Source organism: Anolis carolinensis, chromosome 2, assembly GCF_035594765.1.
Source record: "Anolis carolinensis isolate JA03-04 chromosome 2, rAnoCar3.1.pri, whole genome shotgun sequence".
NCBI classification, from domain to species: domain Eukaryota; kingdom Metazoa; phylum Chordata; class Lepidosauria; order Squamata; family Dactyloidae; genus Anolis; species Anolis carolinensis.
In genome coordinates, this window is record NC_085842.1 from 168,121,897 (window position 1) to 168,143,128 (window position 21,232).

Here is a 21,232-nt window from a genome sequence, read left to right on the forward strand (position 1 = left end):
GGCCATAATAAATTATTCCCTGAAATGTCTGCTTTTCTTTTGAAAGCGTAAATTCTGGGTTGACTGAGTAGAGGCTTATATACGGTTCTGATTCTGAGATGGACATTTATGATACTTTATTATCTTGACAATTATGCATTATTATGTAAGGAGTTATATTCATATTCATTCTCACCAGGACTCCACAAAATGTGCTTTTCAAATTATGACAGTCATATCTTTCAATCTAGTTAATGCACTTTGATTTTTGTGCTGAGTCTCAGAAGCTCAGTGTGACAACCAAGGTGGGCCTTCCAGATACCAGTCACATTTTGTGAAGTCAGATTTGTCAAGTCCATTGCAAAAATGCACTGTGGTGGCTTCATTCAATTTTCTTGGAAATTATGACTTACACCTTCTCACACCATGTGACATTTCTAAGATAGACCACAGATAAGGACAGGAAAGATAATCACCAATACCCCATTTGTCTTCAGACTGCACTGCACAAATGCTCTTTGTGCTCTGGGGAGTGTGCATACATCACTTCAGTTTTCCACCATAGAGGCTTGGTGGCTTTTAAATTGAGTTATTTTATAACTCTGCAGACACATAAATAAGAGCTGAAATGGAGTCCAGTGAAGAAAGATGGATGCGTACAAATTTTCTCTAATTCTGCAATATAAAATAGAGTTTACCTTTCATTGTTTTGAACCTGTGCATATAGGTATGAAGGAGATGGACATAGAGAATCTCTTTTCATGTGATATCAGCACAGATTTATTTGCTACATTAAAGCAACAAAGTTTGAATGTTGTTAGTCTGCCCTTCTGTGTAAAAACAAAAAAACAGTTCAGATTCATTCGTTTCCCTTTTTCATTGATTAGCAGTGCATCTGGCAAAATATGGTGTAGTTAGTGCTTTGTCATTAAGCTATTGTCATGATTTTTAAATTAAGAAATACAAACACTGCACCAGTTTTTGGAAATGTGGCCCTTGATAAAACTTTTGTTATTCTACATTTGGTGTGACTTGGGTCCACCTACGTTGAACTTGAATATTAGGTTATATATTATACTTGCTTTGCTACTATGTAAAGTCACAAAAGCTTACTCGCCTTTCCCTCAACATCTGAATCTGCTTTACACTGAATCATTGATCCATCTAGTTCAGCGTTGTCTACTCTGGGACCAACTGCCCAAGGCAGAATTGGGAATAATGTGGTCCTCCAGATGTTGCTGGACTGCATTCTCAGAATTCCTATAACCAGGGGTGAGGAGTGTTGCAAGTTGCAGTCTTCATGATTTAACTTGCTGTAGGATGTTGAGGCCCAGGTCTTAATTAGCATTTGCTCTCTGTCATTCTTTCACAGGAGATGCCAGGAATTGAACAGTATGGATTCCCTTGTTAATTTGCAGTTCCCCGTCTAATAAATATTCTAAATTTCTATTGAGAGGGCAATGCCACTTCTCCCTCCAATCTATAGTATACTGTATTGTCATTTGTGTCAGTGGAGAGAAAGTGTAGCTCACAGATGGTATGTGTCTTCAGATCATTTCTGGGGCCCATTTTTGACCCCAAATAACTACAAATGCTCTTCGGAAAGGGGAGACTTGGGGAAACATTGCCATGTTTTAGCAGCTTTCAGCCTGATGGAAGCCTGCTTTCTAGCAAGAAGTGATTAGGAAATTAACTTCCAATGACCCAAAGAAAGCAAAAGTTGTGGCATAATTGTCTTCTATGTTCCATGAGGGTATCTGAGATGGGGATTAGAGTTGTTATTAGAGGTACAGCCCTTTGAGATCTGGGCAACCAATGCACTCCTCTAGTCCCCAGCAATTGGCCATGCCTGTCACAGGAACAGCTAATTTCTCCTCCAAGTATTCTATTTGGAACTTCACTAAGAAAAACTTGAGGGAGAGGTAGGCATTATATCATAAGACCACAAAGTGGACTGAAATGCTGAACCACCTTGGGGTCCTCTAGAAGTAGAAAGACTGAATGTAAGTGGAATAAATAAATACATTTTACAATTAATCTATCAATTTCATATCATTCACATGTGCAGAAATGCCTTTACATAGTGGAATACATTGTGTATTGCTGCTCTGAGACTGGATTGTGAAAAAATCCTACTCGAACCCTAGGGAAAAAAACCTTGATGCATTTGACTGAATCATCAAAGTAGCAAAAATTAACTTAGCATTTTTTGTACTTTGGTACTTCTGACAATCATTCCCCAAAATTGTCTATCTAACACTGAAGAGTTTACCATTGCATCTTGGAAATTGTGGTGATAGCTGCATATATACTTAGACTGAGACCCCTTCAACGATGCCATTATCAAAGCAGACAGTCCACATTATCTGCCATATAATCCATTTCAAAGCAGATAATCTTGATTTTATGTGGCAGCATAGAAGGGGACTGAGCGCACTGAGGCTCACAAGATAAGAATAAGAATATGTTTGATCACATAAGTATTAAACATTCAGTGGCCCTCCTTTAAAATGTAGTCTACTTTAAAATGATTGTTTCAGTACTCACACTTTAAAGCATGCACATCTTTTTCCAGTTGAGTCCCTTGTCATCTATCAAACGCATTGCATTAAAGGATTTTTGTAAAATAATAAAATGGGGAGTTGGTGGGAATCTTCTTTCTTTTTTGAGGTCAGTCATTTTAATTCAGATGTACTATTGAATGATCTGAAAATGCCCAAGAAAGCCTCAAAAATAGTGAGGATGTCCCCATATCTAGAAGACATTTGGAAACAAATAAATGTGTTTGTGTTTCTGTAGGAGTAAATACTTTGGGTGGTGCAACCATCAGATGCTGTCTTATACTGGTCTCCTGGGATTCCTGGGTATCTAATCTGACTCCTAGCCTCACACTGCTGTCCAGTCCTCTTCTAGCAACATGATGGCAAAAGAACTAGGAAAACTTTACTTTTGGTTACCTTTTACATTTTAACTTCATTCCAGCCTGCTTATTTTAGGAATTAAGACCACAGTATCAAATCCACAGTTGTCATGGGCAAGGATAGTTGACACAAAGTCCTCCTTTCCTAAGGATCTTGCCTCTCCGCTCCCATCTTTCTGGACACCTGACATTACTTGAAGGAATTCAGGTATACTTAAGGCTAAATACCCAAAAGGCATTAAATTCTGTCTGAATTTGGAAGCTAAGCATGGTCATCCCTGGTTAGTCCTTGGGTGGGAGATTGCCAACAAAAAACAGGTGCTGCAAGCTATATTTCAGAGGAAGAACTTAGCAAAATCATCTTTCTGTTCCTTTGGAAAATCCAACACAGTTTATGGGATCACCATAAATTGACCTGTGACTAGAATTCACCTGAGCACACATACATTTGAATGCTTTTAATTAACTTGGTAGCACAGTTAAAGGAAGCTGTCATTTCCTTTGGAATCATGTGGGCCAGGTTGTGTGTGCTTTGTGTTAAGAGGAACTGAAGTCTTGCTGTCTGAAGGATTGAAGGAAAAGCTGAATGCTGCAATCCGTACACATTTATGCAAATTAAGCAAATTTGCATGACCTCGTTAACATAATTCTGCCACTTACTAGATGAGGGGATGCAAAGGAACTATGCAAGGCATTGAAGCATAGCATGCAACAGCCCTGTTTTGTCTGGCTGCAAGCTTCCAAACATGATATTTTACCTACAATTTAGTTGGAATAAAATTACCTATCCCCAAACCATTTTCCAGATGGGTATTATTTAGACGTTATGTAGCATATAAAAAAATACCTCTTGCAGTGGTATTGAGCATACTTATTCGCACACATGCTAATCTTGCTGCTTCTCATCAGTATTATCATCGGTTGGGGTGTGGGAGCAGAATGGTCCTCTGGATTTTTTTTACACTCCATTCTATTTTATTTAAATGTTGAGAAACTGTTTACAAAGATTTGATAGACACATGCACAGAATCTTTATAGGAGGATATTTGCCAGGTGAAAACATTTCTGTAAAGATGGGGTTTATATTGAGGAGCACACTCAGCACAGGAGCAGAGAATATATTTTGCATGCAAATGTCTTAGGTTCACTCTCCCACTTCTCAAGTTGGATCCAAGAATCCCTACTAATATGGGAGCCACTGCCAGCCAGTGTCAGACAGGTTCAAAACATGTCTAGATGAGCTGCCTGATCTAACTTGATATAAAGGAACTTCCCAGGTTCCTGTCACAAAATAATAAGCAGTCAATCAATCAATACTGACTTGATATTCCAAGCCTTCAAATAAATTCTGAGTTATGTCAACCCTAACCCCCTGAGGCTGAGAGAGTGTGACTTGCCCAACTTGCCCAATATCACTTAGCGTATTTCCATGACTGAGTAGAGATTCAGACCTTAGTTTCCTTGAATTCTGTATCAACACTAGATAAAGATAGAGTTGGTTTAATGCTTAGTGTTGTGTAGGATAATCTGTGTTGCCTCATTAATAACACTATATTAACACTGTCAGCTGTGGGTATAAACAACAGCATTTTCTTTCAAGTTTATTGGTACTCATTAACCCAAAAGTGGTTGAAATTTGTGTTCATGGTAGGCAGTAGATGTTAGTATGCAGAGCATGAGGCAAGAACAGGCAGTAGTAAATTTAAATTCAGGAAGCACTAAGTAATGGCCAAAACAGGCAGAAGTATGTAGTGTAGTCTGAGATGGGCCATAGGTTCCCAAAACAGTTATGCAGACCTCATCATCTTGAGGGAAGCGAGCACAAGATCAAATTATTCAAGAAATCTTTCGCTCTCATGATTTGAGATCTGCTATGCAGTCTCCCAACCACTCCAGATAGAAATTTTTTTAGATTGCATGTTCTGCTCAGTTCTATTCTGGACTGGTTATGAGAATTGCTGTCCCTGGCCTCCCTGGGCTGGTAGTTAAGGTATTGTGTGGTTCAATGACTGACAAGCCCAAATGGAAAATCACTGTCTTTTTAAAGGATTCAAAGAAAAGATTTCTCTGGCTTTTTTGGATGATATGGAAATCTTTTGCCACGATAAGCAATTTTTTTCCACTTTGTTATTTCTCTGTTGTAGTCTAGTAACTAGCATAGCGTTTTCAAGGGACTCAAGAAAGGAGTTAGCAGTGACAACCAACAATTTGATGATGATGATGCTAATTATTATTATTATTATTATTATTATTATTATTATTATTATTATTATTATTATTTCTTGTCCACCTCTCCTCACAGCTTGAGGCAGGTTACAACATTGCTGATGCACACATTCATCTAAAAACATTATTTAAAACACACATATTAAAATATATTTCCACAAAATACATATTAAAATACACAAAACAAAAATTAAACATAAGATGCAAGTTTAAAATTAGTAATTAAAACTGTTTGGGTAGACCTGCCGGAAGAGTTAGGTCTTCACTTGTGTCTTAAATTGCGACAGCTGTTATAGATATTGGAGAAGAGACAGTGAAAAGCTAGAGTGTTCAGTAAGAGATGGGATTCCCAATTCTCTGGAATTGACTTTCTGAAATGGTAGAGCATGCAAGATGGCACCAATTATATCTAGTATTATATTCCTAGGCTCTGTTGAGTTGCCACTGTTAGGAGCGTCTTCAGTTCTGATGTTGAACTATTATAGTATTTTCTTGGAGCGGTGGTATGCTATCCTATCAGGGTAAGTATTTTGTCTTAATTTCCTTTTTACTGGGCAGATTTTGGTATCATGAAATTGTTGAAAAGTTTAATGTGCACGCAGAGCACAAGGGTGCTTATCTGACACCTGAATGTTCCAAAACCACATCTTCAATTAGAAATTCCAATAACAACTGTTCCCTCAATGTTATCTCTCCTAGATTCAAAAATCCAAGTAAATGAAAAGGTGTTGCTGGGCACAGCCGTGCAAGGCTTCCATCATCAGATAACGTTATAGAGAGAGACATTTTAATCTTGTTTTGTATGAGATCCAGATGTAATTCTTATATTCAAGTAATGTTTAAAATGTATTGAGGGAGTGGGTTGATAGCCCTGGAGACGAAAGTCCTTTTGTTATCAGATGATTTTTGTGTTGGAGCAATCTTCTGCGTCACTTAAAGGACAGAAGGGAAGACATGATTAAAACTTATTTCATCTAACGTTCCTGCTGTGAGGTTGATAAAACCCGTTAGGAATTCATTTATTTGTCATTTTTATTATCACTGTATTTTTTTCTTGTATTCTCCTGAGGAGGAAATGCCATGATCAGGGCGAGGAGAATCTATTTTCTGTCAGTACCTCCATCTGTCCTTGGTAAACACCATTTGCTGTAAAGGTCATAGGCGCTTGCATATAATTATTCAAAATTGGTGATGTGCACTTTGGCTCGATAGGGATATGAAGAGCAATTGATACTGTTGACTTGGTGAAAATAGTCTATTATTATCTCCCTAAAGATAAGCAGGTGAAATTATAAACAACAACAAAAAAAATCTCGCTAAAGAATTTATTGCATGGATGCCCACCTTAGTCGCAATCAAACAGCTGAGCCTCATTGAATTTCTATGAACAGACTTACTGTACCTGATGAACATAATTATAGCCCAGAATTGTTTAAATAGAGCCCTTGGGAAGCATCTGTTTGACAGGCGTATCATCATTGCCTTTCGCGTTTTTGTTTGGAGAATTTTAACTCTACAATTACTATTTTTTTATTGAAAACTATTGTGAAGGCTGGAACTTATCAGAAATGATGTATGCTTTAGATGTTTATGGTGTTTATCCAGGCTTGTGAATAGCCACTTGTTACGGCAATTAAAGTTCTTTTGATACGTAGCCAGGCGTATACCAAAAATGTGGATAATAGTGAATTCCGTATTTTAACTATACCTGAGTCACAAGCATCCTATAAAATTGTATTGGAGGTCTTAGGGTGCATCTATACTGTAAAACAGTGCAGTTTGACACCGCTTTAACTGCCATGGCTGAGTGCTGTGAAATAATAGAGGAGTAATAATGTGCTTCTCCTACCTTTCTTTCCTTTTACCCAATTTTAGAAACACAGTAATTTTAAAAATCCAGTTGTCTGTTTCCGGCCATCTGGAAGTTGAAGCAGGCAAAGAAGAGTTGGTTGTAAGAGGACAGTATAAGTGCTAGAAGAAAGTTTGCAGAGAGCTAGGTGTGCCGTCCGCCGGACAATAAAAAAACTATAAAACTGAAACGTGCTGTCCTTTATCCGGGCGAACTGCAAATCCCTATAAGCTGTCCTATAGATATTGAACGACTGAGTCTGGATAACTTCAAAAAAGGATGTTTATTCATACAAGGTTGTAAACCTGGCACAGATCTTAAAGTTGCAGAAATGAAACAAATTTCCATAGGTTTTAGTTGCAGAATTATCCCTGGTTCCAGAAGGCAAAGGTGATTATAAAACCACTATACCCTAATCACGCTGTCTATATTAGAAGGAGAAACTCTTTCCTTCCCTATCTTTACAGCAAAGATTAGTTCTAGAAGCGATGGAATAACCCTGCTCCTCTAACTAGATTTCCTATTCCAGATCAGTATAATTCAATACTTATCTAATTTGGATAGGCTTAGATTGGCCTGGTTTTGAGGATGATTTGTCCCAGTTAGCCTTGCACAGCTCCAGCACGTTGGAAGACTATAGCCAGAATGAAACTCTAAAATGGAGACTAGACCCTGGTAAAAAGGGCGGTCCTAAGATGTTGTACTCTTTGACCAATCATTGCAAAGAAAACTGCAGCCAGCTCTTGCAGACTTCAAGCCACCTTTCCTGGGCTTTGCAGCCAAAGGCTGAAACAAAATGCAAAGGAGGGAAAACAAACAAACGACCAATAAGTAAGGCAAACCATCGTCCTGGGGGACGGAACACTCCCCGCTTAAATTCCCAGGATGTGGGAATTTACCACTCAAAAACATACAAACACCTTTGCACATATGACAATACAAACACTAGAACTTTAAACATCTCCAATAAGCAACACGAGGTCACTAATTGGTCTGTCCAAAATGGACACTTTGTCTCTGTTGCAAGTCTTTAATTGAACTTTCCTGACCTTACCGTCCGGGCAAGGAAAGGTCTTTAATACAATGCCCATGGGCCATGCATGGCGGGGCAAGTCTTTGTCCTTTAACAACACAACGTTGTTAACCTCAATGTTGTCCTGTGGGCTTTGCCAGATTCTTCTAGCTTGAAGCTGGCTTAAGTACTCAGCTTTCCACCTTTTCCAAAAGTGGTTGGCCAAGGACTGCACCTGTTTCCACAGGGCACGGTGAGTTCCGTCCGGAACTGGCAACATGATGTCCTTCCATCCTGGCACCTTTTGTGTCAAAATAAGTGCAGGAGTCAGTGGTTGTAAGTTCTCAGGGTCACTGGTAAGGGGAACCAGCGGCCGGTTGTTGATAATTGCGGTAACTTCCGCCATAAGTGTCACCAAAACATCATGCGTCAATGACCTATGACTCAAAAGCATGGCATTAAGGATTTTGCGACTAATACCAATCATCCTCTCCCAAACACCACCCATGTGGGAGGCGTGAGGAACATTGAAAGTCCACATAATTTGTTCAGTATTCGTAAAGTTCTGAACCTTTGGGTCTCTCCCAAACCTAGACACACAATTGAGTTCTTTGGTCGCACCTACAAAATTGGTGCCACAGTCCGACCGAATTGACTTAATTGGCCCTCTGAGGGCTATGAACCTTTTTAATGCGTTTAAAAATGATGAAGTGTCCATCCCTTCTATGACTTCTATATGGACAGCTCGTATTACTAAACAAGTAAACAAAACTGCCCACCTCTTGTTATTTACAACACCACCCCTGGTTTTCCTAGTGACAACCTCCCAAGGACCAAACACATCGATTCCCACATGGGAAAAGGGTGGGTCTGTCAAAGTCCTATCCTGAGGTATTTCTGCCATCAACTGACTTTGACAGTTTCGCCTAAGGCGCCTGCATTTAACACATTTGAAAATACAACTGTTGACCAACCTTTTGGCATTAACTACCCACAGACCTTCATTTCTAAGGGCTGCCTCAGTTAGAGTTCTACCCTGATGATGGATCCTTTCATGGTGATGCCGAACGAGCAGCAATGCAGTGTGACTATTAGGGGGTATGATGATGGGGTTTTTTATGCACGCCTTGAGTTTAGCTTTGGCTAACCTTCCTCCAACTCTCAAAATACCCTCCTTGTCTAGAAATGGGTTTAACTCATTTAGAAGACTTTGATTAGGGATGTTGAGCCCTTGCTCTAGCCTAGCTATTTCCTGCTTGAAAGCAGATCTCTGTACTGACTTGAATATGACGCTCTTAGCCTTTATCATATCCTGGACCTGTAAAGGCTCACTATCTTTGCAAGCTAAACGATGTATAAGCCTAGCAACTGCTCTAAGAAGACTGTGCCACTCCGAAAAACATTCAAAACGGTGTGGTTCCAGGCAAGATCTTTGGCCCATCTTGATTTCTGTGGTTGATTTGCAGGCTTTCACCTCTGCACTTCGTGAGACTTGAGCATTCATAATGTCCGAAAACCTTTGCTCATCTTTCGAGAGCGCTGTGGCTTCGTCTCTCTCAGAGACTTTGAAGATGGAGGAATACTCTGGAGTTATTGCTTGGCAGTAGACTGAGATGTGACTTAGGCAACTGCGCACAAGTGTAGGACGTCCACCTTTAAGCACCTGTGCTTGATTGGAGTCCAACGACGATGGTGGGTGCATCTTGTTTATGCACACTGGGCCTGTAACTGTCCAGCCTAGTGGTAGCAGCTGAGCAATGGGCGCCCCTGGAGGTCCCTTAACTTGGTCGTTCACATAGAACAAGTTCGGACAGTCCGCACCAAGCAGAAGGGCAATGTCCACATCTGGACGGAAAGCAGGTATGGCATTCTTTAATCGTCGCAAATGTGGATGAGCCTCCACAACTTCTCTAGTTACAATTTGTTTTTTGTTCCGAGGGATGGAGGAACACTCAATCAGGTCTGGCAACTTGAACTGCCTCTTCTGGTCGCAAGAGGAAACAACAAAGCCGGATGCTATGCGACCCTGCAACTTCTTCTTTCCTGCACACGTAGTCATAGTGTAGTCAACCATCTTGGTTTTAAGGTCAAACATGCGGAAGAACTCTGGAGTAGCCAGGGAGGCGTCGCTCTGTGAATCCAGGGCCACATAGAGTCTCTTTCTAAGCCAAGGGCTCTTGGCTGGATATACATCCGCTAGGCAGATAGGATGACAAACTCTGTACTGGTGCGAGTCAGAACACAGCTCTGTACAGGCGACTGCTGAAACCTCCACCTGCATCTCTGGTACGACTGGCTTGTCGGTGTCTTCGACTGCTGACTTTTCTTTTGGTGAAACGTTCCCTTTGGGGTGGGAGATGACACTGGAGTTGTGCATTGCGGTGCAATGCTTGAGGCTGTTGCATTTCTCACACTTGACGTTTTCTTTGCAGTTGGATGCAAAGTGAGGAGTTGCTCCACAGCACCTAAAACATATGCCCAGCTTCTGTACAATCTGTTGTCTTTCTTTATAAGGCTTCTTGCCAAATTCCCGGCAGTTGGCCAAACTGTGAGGCTTTTGGTGAATGGGGCAGAGCACCTCCTTCACCTCTGACTTGGATTCGTTGGCCCTGTGCTGAGTTTCAACAGCCTTAACACTAACCGGTCTTTTGGCCTCTCTGGATGGTTTTTTCTCCACTTTAGGTGCCTTCTCTGGCTGGGTCCCTTGGTATAAGGTGGGGAGGCCCGTCTGCGGATCATTCCTTTCTCTGGCCGCCCTGGTGATGAACTGGACCAAATGAGAAAATGGAGGGTATGCCTGGGAGTGGGCCTCCTTGTAGTTGAAGACCTCCTGTCCCCAGCGTTCTTGCAAAGTGAAGGGCAGCTTGGTCAAGATCTGCCTCTGGGACAGGTGCTGATCGAGGCACTTCAAACCGGGCAGTTCTGGATTCTCCTTGGCCGACTCTAATTCCGTAAGGAGATCGCTGAGGTCCCACAAGAGTTTGAAGTCTTTGAGTTTCAAAGCTGGGAACCTTTGGAGCTTGTCCATAAGAGATGCTTCAATCTCTGTGCTGGCCCCATACCTCTGCTGCAACCTGGCCCAGGCCTTTTCCAGGGCTTTGTCGGGATCGGCTACGTGGGCTGCGTAGATCTTCTTAACTTGTGAGGATGAGGCTGGGCCCAACCATGCAGCCAGAAGAGTCAGTTCTTCCTCAGGCAATAACTTTAAGTCTCTGATTGCTCTCTGGAAGGTGGCCTTCCAGAGAAGAAATTCCTCAGGCTTGTCCGAAAACTTTTCGACACCCTTGTCCTTAAGATCTCTTCTGGGGCTTCTGATGATGGAGACAAGCTGGGACTCTGGCGTCGAAGGGAACAATTGAGGAGTTTGCTGTTGTGGAGTGGACTCCCACCGTGCACCTTGCGTCAACCTTTGGCCTCTTGGAGGGATGACATCGACCACTGACGAATCGGTGGCTCCCTGTGCAGCTGTCTGTAAGGGCCAACTAGCACTTGGCCTTGAGGCCCTGATTGACTGACCTAGGGATTTAGCAGGAGGCACAGGTAGCTCGGGCAAGGGTGAGCTCCCCGCTATGACGCTCTGCTCTGCAGGAAACTCAAAAGTGACTTTGGGGCCCTGCTCTGGGTAAGGAGAGAAGTCTTCCTGTTCCTCATCCGAAAACTGGCTGTTTAAGCTATTAAGATGCACAAGCACCTTGGAAGAAGGGTCCTGCTTCGGCAACTGACTTACATTTTCTTCTGTGAGTGGCTCAATTAGGGCCTTGGCCAAAGTCTCAGCCCTTACCTTTTTGGCAGTAGCATCCATCCTTATTCTAAGCATTTCTATTTCACCTTGCCTTTGGGCCTGTTCCATTTGCATTTCGCTTTGTCTACGGGCCTGTTCTATTTGCATTTCGCTTTGTCTACGGGCCTGTTCTATTTGCATTTCGCTTTGTCTACGGGCCTGTTCTATTTGCAGTCGTTGCTCTTCTTCTTTAAAGGGAAGGGTGAGATCAGCTGCCTTAGCATCAGCCTCCGCCCCCGCTACCTTGCTCTTTAGCTCCAGACGTGCAGCCTCCTTAATGTGCAAGGCAGCTAGGGAAGAGATGGCACTCCCAGCAGCAGAAGACTTGCTAGAGTGGCTATGTTTAGATGATGCACACTCCCTTAGTTTAGATACCTGGCTAGAGCGGTTGGACTTAAGACTAAGTGCCACAGCAGGTGATTTTAAAAGATTGGTCTCATGGCTGCATAAGGAAGACTGATTTCCTTTTGGCTCAGACCTTAGATTAACAGATGGAGAACTAAATTCCAAGGCATCTAGAATTGCCCTCACCTTATTTTCTTTCTCATTAGTGTCAGCTAAGACACTCACTATTTCTAACTCTGAATCCTTGGCGTTAATGCGCTCGAGGACCTGGACTATCTTAGACACCAAACCCCTCCAAATACCGAAGGTCTCTTCAAGGTCTGTCTGTAATATGGATGGCACCCTTGTAATACCCAAGCTCTCAATTCTGTCCATTAATGTTACAATTCGCTCCCATGCCGAACCTAACCTCACATGGAGGAGCTCCTTTTCATCTATTAGATGGGCTAGCATCTTGGCTGAAGGGTGCTTTATCCTTTGGGGCCTTTCATTCCTACTTTCAGCCTCAGAAGGAGGTATACCATCTGCATCATCTTGAAATTGCATAGACATTATGTATTCTTAATAGCAAGTAAATTTACAACAAAGGCAAATGCAATATACCTGCAAGTAAATTTACAATAAAAGCAAATTCAATATATAATACAATTCACAGCACTTAACCATAGCAATATATATCACTAAGTAACTATACTTTACAAAGATTGTGACCTTTGGCGCCAAACTTTGGTAGGCAAGCTGCAAAATGCCAACTGACAGCAACTTGCCACTTGATACCTCCCTTGCCCGAGTGACGTAAACTGCCAAAATGGCGACTTCGCCAAATTTTCAAGCACCTTGTGCTCCGCGGCTCGAGGCCTGCCGCCGAAGGAGCACCGAGGCTGGCTTTGGAAAGGAGGAGAGAAGAGACGCCTCCTCCCCGCTGTGAAGGGAGGTCACCACCGCAGGACGATGAGACAGGTCACCACCGCAGGTCAATGAGGCAGGTCACCACCGCAGGATGATGAGACAGGTCACCGCCGCAGGTCAATGAGGCAGGTCACCACCGCAGGATGATGAGGCAGGTCACCACCGCAGGACGATGAGGCAGGTCACCACCGCAGGACGATGAGGCAGGTCACCACCGCAGGACGATGAGGCAGGTCACCACCGCAGGACGATGAGGCAGGTCACCACCGCCAGGCGATGAGGCAGGTCACCACCGCAGGACGATGAGGCAGGTCACCACCGCCGGACCATGAGGCAGGTCACCACCGCAGGATGATGAGGCAGGTCGAAGCCGGCCGAGTGCTCCGGCCGAACTCGCAGCAGCGTTGCCAGGCCTGTCCAGGTTCTAGCCTGGTTCTGGTGGGCTTCACGCCTCAGAGCCAGCCAAAGAACTGTCGCTGGTGCTCCGCGGCTCGAGGTCTACCGCCGAGGGAGCCCTGGACGTTGCTGGGAACTGCACAGCCTGTGCAAACCCAGAAAGCCACTGGGCCACGTGCGCACACGCGAGCCAAATAGCAAGGAAATAGAGCCCCACTATTTGACTCCTTCAGGTCTGAGAGCGGGCTCCACTGCCTCAGACGCTGGTAGAGTCTTTAGGTATGCAGACTGAGCTCAGGCGGAAAAGCCGCGGCCTATACTAAACTTCCTAAACTATAAAAAACTATAAGCCGTGCAAGCTAGCTCAAGCGGAAAAACCGCTGATCTACCTCAAAACTGTGCCGTCCGCCGGACAATAAAAAAACTATAAAACTGAAACGTGCTGTCCTTTATCCGGGCGAACTGCAAATCCCTATAAGCTGTCCTATAGATATTGAACGACTGAGTCTGGATAACTTCAAAAAAGGATGTTTATTCATACAAGGTTGTAAACCTGGCACAGATCTTAAAGTTGCAGAAATGAAACAAATTTCCATAGGTTTTAGTTGCAGAATTATCCCTGGTTCCAGAAGGCAAAGGTGATTATAAAACCACTATACCCTAATCACGCTGTCTATATTAGAAGGAGAAACTCTTTCCTTCCCTATCTTTACAGCAAAGATTAGTTCTAGAAGCGATGGAATAACCCTGCTCCTCTAACTAGATTTCCTATTCCAGATCAGTATAATTCAATACTTATCTAATTTGGATAGGCTTAGATTGGCCTGGTTTTGAGGATGATTTGTCCCAGTTAGCCTTGCACAGCTCCAGCACGTTGGAAGACTATAGCCAGAATGAAACTCTAAAATGGAGACTAGACCCTGGTAAAAAGGGCGGTCCTAAGATGTTGTACTCTTTGACCAATCATTGCAAAGAAAACTGCAGCCAGCTCTTGCAGACTTCAAGCCACCTTTCCTGGGCTTTGCAGCCAAAGGCTGAAACAAAATGCAAAGGAGGGAAAACAAACAAACGACCAATAAGTAAGGCAAACCATCGTCCTGGGGGACGGAACACTAGGTTTTGTAGCTCTGCGGACTTGGCAGACAAATGTAAATATGGAATTGATTCACAAGTTAGGCAGTTTGGGTCATGTAGTAGTAGTAATACTAACAGTGATACAACATGATTAGAATGGCTTAAGCCAGTGGTTGTCAACCTGTTGGTTCCCGAGATGTTTTGGCCTTTAACTCCCAGAAATCTTAACAGCTGGTAAACTGGCTGGGATTTCTGGGAGTTGTAGGCCAAAACACTTGGGGACCCATAGGTCAAGAAGCACTGGCTTAAGCAGATGGGATTAATTTTGGTAGGAAGTATTTGTGCCTTTCACTCTAATTGTTATCAGGATGTTAAATGTGTATCTGAATTATACACTTCAGACATTGTTGTTTTTTTTTTCGTGTCAAGAGCAACCGGAGTTGCTTCTGGAGTGAGAGAATTGGCCGTCTGCAAGGACGTTGCCCAGGGGACGCCTGGATATTTTGATGTTTTTACCATCCTTGTGGGAGGCTTCTCTCATGTCCCCGCATGGAGCTAGAGCTGATAGAGGGAGCTCATCCACACTCTCCCCAGGTGGGATTTGAACCTGGCAGCTTTCAGGTCAGCAACCCAACCTTCAAGTCACTTAGTCCACTACGCCATCTGGGGGCTCTCTTCAGACATTGGTGAGGAAGTGTCTCCATGTATATACTTACAGGGACATTTGTTTTGTTTTATTTTAATCAAAAGGGGCATTATTTTGTGACACTTCCCCTTTTGAAACCCCTTGCAGTCAGAGGTTGTACAGCCCAAGACATCATCTTATCATCTGAAAATGTCCAGCTATCTCTCCTTCTCTTTCTGAAAGATTACACCAGTGGTTCCCAACCTTTGGGCATCTAGGTGTTTTGGACTTTAACTACTAGAAATCCCAGCCAGTTTACCAGTTGTTAGGAACTGTGAGAACTGGAGTCCAAAACACCTGGAGGCCCAAAGGTTAGAAACCACTGGATTACACAGATTATTGGCTCTCTCACCAATGTTTGTTTCTTCTTTCCTGTTTACAGGCTACATCCAGAAGATTAAATCTGGAGAAGAAGACTTTGAAACCTTAGCATCACAGTTCAGTGACTGCAGCTCGGCCAAGGCAGGGGGAGACCTGGGCACTTTTGGAAGGGGTGAGTAGAGCCAGGATTTTATGTGTGTACAACCTTCCTTCCCAAGAGGAATGGGAAGTTTGTAAAAGGTATGGATGTGCCAAACACTTCTTTCCTGAGTGGGATGGAAAATGGCTTTCATGTGACCTGCTAAGTAGGAAGCATACATGTGCTATTTTAAAAACAAGGTCAGTTATCTTGGAATAAGGTACAGACCCAGAGAACACTGATAATAGTGTCCATAGCTTCTTGACCATGTTTTAGGCACCCTGAAATTGTGGTCCTGCTTTGAGTAGTTCACAATGTTGTGCTTGTGCACAAAATTCCAGCCTACATATGCTGGGTTTTGTTTCTTGGATAGAAAGTATGTTTATCACTTGGCAACTGCTTGTGATTAGCACTGTAAGGAATAGTGCTGCTCTTGTTATGGTGAATATTAACTGTAGTGGTTAGCAGTCAGATCTCTTATGCTCCCAATCAGCTTAACTATCATAAATCAGGGATTGCACCTCTTGAGTGTTGTATGATGACCATGGCTTCTTTGTTGATTGTGTTCAGCTTGCAGTGTTGAAACTGAAAGAGTGCACTGATAGCACACTGTTGTGCTGTCCACAAACGCCTTGTCTCCAGATTGTGTGGTCTCACTTTGTATTATGTGCTTTCCAGATAGTTCCTGAGAGAATTAAGGCAACACATATTGGGATCTTTCATTCTGAAACAAACAACAAAATAAAACAAAACAAAACAACACTTGTTTTAGGGCATGGTAAACTAAACTGAGGGTTGCATCATGCGCATTCTTCTTCCCAAGAGGATCACGGAGAAAGTGACTGGTCTTTCCCATCTGTTACAACTTAAGGCCTTTCTCTGCTTCATTCCGTATGATTAAGCTTTCTGTCTACTGTATTGCACCAGCTGAGGCCTGGCTTCCTCCTTCCCTCCAGTTGGTTTCTATTGTGTGTTTGTATTAAAGGCTACCTGCTCTTTTAACGATTTCACCACTATGGAGGTTGTTCCACCTGCTGCGTTATACATTTGATTGATCAATTTGTCCTCGCCTTTGGCGCAGCAAGAGAGCTGGAAGGGATGCTGTGGTTTATCTAGCTTTGCCCTGAGGCATGTTGGCCAAGTCTGCTGGATCCTGCCTTTTCTATGGCTTCATCTGGAAAGTGCAGGAATTCAGTAAAAAACTCTAAAATTCAGCGAATGGAATACTGCTGTTGGAGTAGACACTGCTGAGTAAGGTCAACCAGTGGTCTGAGGCAGCTTCATGGATTCAAGTGGGCATCAGTCCTCAGAATTCTGCAGTCAATTTAAATCATTGGCGTAGGTTTGTTTGTTTTTGAAGAATGTATTTAGCTCCTCCTCACTGTGCAGAGTGGCTGTTTGATATGCTGAAGCCATTCCATGTTGCCGGTCCTAACCTATCCCTAGGTTTCTAAATTTCAGCAGGAACTACCTGTACTTGGCTGACTTTGAAGGGCTATCTAAAGGCTTTTGTATGAAAATGAACACTGAAGTCTTCATCATATGAAGTTTTGGTGCATTTTTCTGTCTTTGCTGGATACTGGGGGAGAGATTGGTTAAAAATATTTATTTCTGTGATGAAAGTTGAATACCAAGCCTTCAACGATTTGTGGTCCTCCTGTGAAAAAATACCATTATCTGCAAAAACACTTGCACATCTTTGCATGCAGAAGGCAACTTCAGTTGGATATTGTCTTCCGCTGCAGAGATTACAGCACCTTTATGGCTGTCATTTGCGATGTGTTTCCCTAAGAAGATGAGCTATCCCCCTCTGAATGACCCTGCAATACATCGGTAACTGTAGACAGTGAGCCTCTATCAAATGAGCTTAAGGGTTTTTTATGAGCTGTTTAGTGATGGCTGTGTGAGTCCCACAAATTTTCTTGTGCGATTTGGTGTCCATAAAAAAGCGATTAAGGTAGCAGACTGTTTACTACATATCCAATTTTTGGTTTAAAGCAGAGAGGACAGCCTCTCCCCTTCACCCAGTTACCATGCTTCTTGGATTTGTTGATGGGAAAAATGTGAAATGTTTACTTTAAAACAATGTAAGGAGCAGACATCCTTTTGGCAAGCTTAAGGGGACCCTAAAACATGGTTTTCTTGGCAAGATTTGTTCAAAATAGGTTTACTATTTATTTCCCTCTGAGGTTGAGAGAGATTGAAACTTGTCCAAGGTCGCTTAGAGGGTTTCCATGGCCAAACAGGAACTCTGATTTTCAGAGTTGTAAACCAACGCTCAAACCACTACACTATGCTGGCTCCCCATTACTGAATTAATGGATTTCATTAGCAGGGTTGTAGTTCTCCAGCAGGCTGGCTGTATGGGTCTCTCTAAAAGGATTTTCTCAGTCATAAGGGATGGGTTCAAGAAAATTGAGTCCTGCAGACACTGGCGTATTCCCAGTGATATTGCAGGGAGCATGCTGAGACCTAGTGGTATGAGGAAGACACTGGGTATCTTGACCTTTCATCCCTTACATCATCCAGAAGAGAGAATATCAGCTCTGTTTTAGTCCCAAAATGGATGTATTGTTCTCACGGAACAGGTCCCAATCAGAAGAATGAGAAGCTTGTAAAGTATGGAAGCAAAATAAGTTTCATTTCTTACATTTGAATGAAGTATTTTAAAAAAGTTTTACATGTGAACTTGAGTGAAGTATTTGTGAACATTTTTCCTTGCATGCAGAACATCTGTTTGCAAAACAAGTAGGCTAAGTGACTTTACCAGGTTTTCGTTAGCATACCCATATTGTTTCTAAAGGCAACGATTTCTGCTAGAAACCATAAAAGCCCAAACTACATGAGAGTCACATAATGTTTGCGCAACCATTAGCCAAGACTCTGTGGACTTCCATCTAGCCAAAACTTTTTCTTTTGGAATCCAGGTCTTGCTTTGCATAGAGATAAGCATTTTAATTGCTCTTTGTCTTAATTTCTATCTCTTGCTGTCAAGTGGCAGCCGTTTCTTCCTCAGTCAAATATTTCTGTGTGTGTGCGTGCGTGCGGGCGGGCGTGCACATGTTTTTAAAGATGGTTGCTAATATTGACACTTTATGGATCAGGAAGTAATGAAACAGCCATTAATCTTGAGCTGCCAGTGAGTGGTAGTTTAGTCTCATTTAGAAACTGTCAGCCCAGCACTGATCCTGGGTGACTGAACTGAAAGAGATGGTTTTAGATGAGAGGGACGAATGGTGCCTGGCAAAACTAGCAGTATCCCTTTGGCCACTGGGTGGCACTGGTGGCATAAGCAGCTGCTCACATTTGCCTGACACACCGCTTCCAATCTCTCATATTTTTGCTCATTTCATTCATTTTGTGGAACTGCAAAACCGTAATTTATTAGAACCATGAATCCTGGTTATGTTTGGAAGTGAAATGGCTCAAACATTCCAATTTATCATCTTCTCTTTTTTTTAAAAAAAGTACCAAGTAATTGACGTATCCTCTTATGACTTTATTGAAGCCCAGGCAGTTGTTTTTCTTCATTTTGAAATCAGGATCTCTTGGTTTGAGAGTAAAATTGGCTTTCAGACAAAAAAATCTACTTGGAGGAGGAAAGGAATGGGGCGGAAGAAAGGGTAATAGAGGAAACTCTGTATTTCAGTCTAATTGGAATGGCTCTCCCTTCTTAGAATGATAGAAGCATAGAGTTGGAAGAGACTAGAAGGGCATCTTGTCCAAACTATGGAATACACAATCCAAGGGGAAAAAATAACATTTCCCTTCTTACAATCTTTAACTTGTATATGTATGCATATCTGTTATCCTACAAGAATTTATGGAGGAAAGCACACTCACGCCCAACTTGCGCCTTTCTCTATAAGCTGACTCCATCATAAAAGAATCTTCCTTCATCTTTCTCTCCTTCTTACGGTTTTGTGTGTAGGTGCTTTCAAGTCACTGTTAACTTGTGGTGATCCCATGAATTTAATAAAATTTTCTTGGACAAGGAATACTCAGAGGTAGTTTTACTCCTTGTAGTGTTATTTAAATCTACATTTTCCCTCTTTTTCATCACTTCAGAGAATTTTCTGGTTCTTTCCATTTGTTTGTTGAGTCACTGCAGTGTCAGTTGGCCAGTGAGTAAGTTGTAGGTTTGCCTAGTTTGGGGGTGGGGGATGTACAGCCTGGGAGCCATACACAGCTCCCAAGATCTTTTGGTCTGGCCCTTGTCTCTCACTCAGATACTAACCAAGTAATGATTCAGATCTGGTGCCTTTAACAATCAATGCAAAAACTGAAATTCAGATGAAGATTAAGGGAATTCGAGTGCACAGAAAAGACCTCAAGAATCCATATATGAACATTGGATATGTTCCAAATCCAAAATGCAGGATTAAAAAAGCAATCAAAGCAAAATAATTCACACCCAAGACCATGTAGCTGTGGTTGTTGTGGGTGTGGGAGAACCTTCAATGGCCTCCCCAGATTGAGACCAGGGTTAAACTAGCTGGTGTGCAGACACAGGTCAAATGGAGATGGTGGAACCAGGGGTTTTACAAGCCCTGGCTGCTCTCCTCTGGCTCTCTTACTGCTCTTTTCAAGCAGGAATGTTTCATTACTCCACAGGATCCCTGACTATAATTTGTGTGGATCGTTTTTGCTTGGTCTGTTATGGTAGTATGGTTGACACAGGGATGAAGGTAGACTGTTGAATTGGCATCACTTCAAGAGGTGGGAGGCAGGTTGCTATTTTTGAACTAGATCTTTTCCTCCTTGCTCCGTCTCCTTCTCTGTTCTAGTGGATAATAGGGTTCTAATTATTATGCCTTTGCCTCTCAGGCATTTGGCCTTCAATTTGGGTTGTTTCTGCCCATGGCGATTTTGGCATGAGTTTCCCAACAGGTCATCATGCAGAGATCGGGAAGGTCCACCCGTGAGCCGTATAAGGCCCACAAAAATCATTTGGTCTAGCCTGGTGCGGGGAAGGACGCCTGCCCCAGTCCACCCACTTTCCTTGGATCCTGTTGCTCCTCCAAGCCATCATGCTGACTCTTCTATGGGCTGCTTGCTATTTAGGCCTGAGCCATTTCTAGATTCCTTTCTGCACGCAGGCATGTTCTACTTCACCCACTATTGTTTTTAAGTTGGTAGGCATGTGTGCGTGAAGACAGCTCTCTGTGCTGTATGGCCTTTAAAATAGTCATTTGGTGTTTCTTATATAATTTCATAATTTGCAATAATATAAGAATATATAATTATTTCATAATCATTTATAATAAACAAACAAACAAAGGTATAGCCCACAAATGATGTTATACCTATCCAAATGGCCTTTGGCATAAAAAGGGTTTCCCACCCATGGCTTAGTACAAGGATTGGGAAATTTGTGTGTTTCCATATGTATTCAGCTGTGATGCCCATATGAAGAGTGGCCACACTGACTGGAGCTGAAATCCAAAACACCCAAAGGACTCAGTATTCCCAGTACATTACTTTTCATAGTATGTATTAAGGAGCAGCAGCCTAGAATATTGTACAGCTCTTGATCATTACCAAGGCGGCGTGGTTGATTCTATTTATGTAGTTTGTATTCCTGTTCATGTTCTTG

The 21,232-nt window shown here is 42.5% G+C and overlaps 1 protein-coding gene across 2 annotated transcripts in view; it reads left to right on the forward strand.

Annotated features, from left to right (window-relative positions):
- Window positions 1-21,232, forward strand: part of pin1 (peptidylprolyl cis/trans isomerase, NIMA-interacting 1) — a 46,622-nt gene that overhangs the window by 17,114 nt on the left and 8,276 nt on the right. For both annotated transcript variants that reach the window (XM_062971050.1, XM_062971051.1), the window contains exon 3: window positions 15,559-15,669. In XM_062971050.1, coding sequence (XP_062827120.1) covers window positions 15,559-15,669 — 111 coding nt within the window. The remainder of the gene's footprint in view (window positions 1-15,558; window positions 15,670-21,232) is intronic.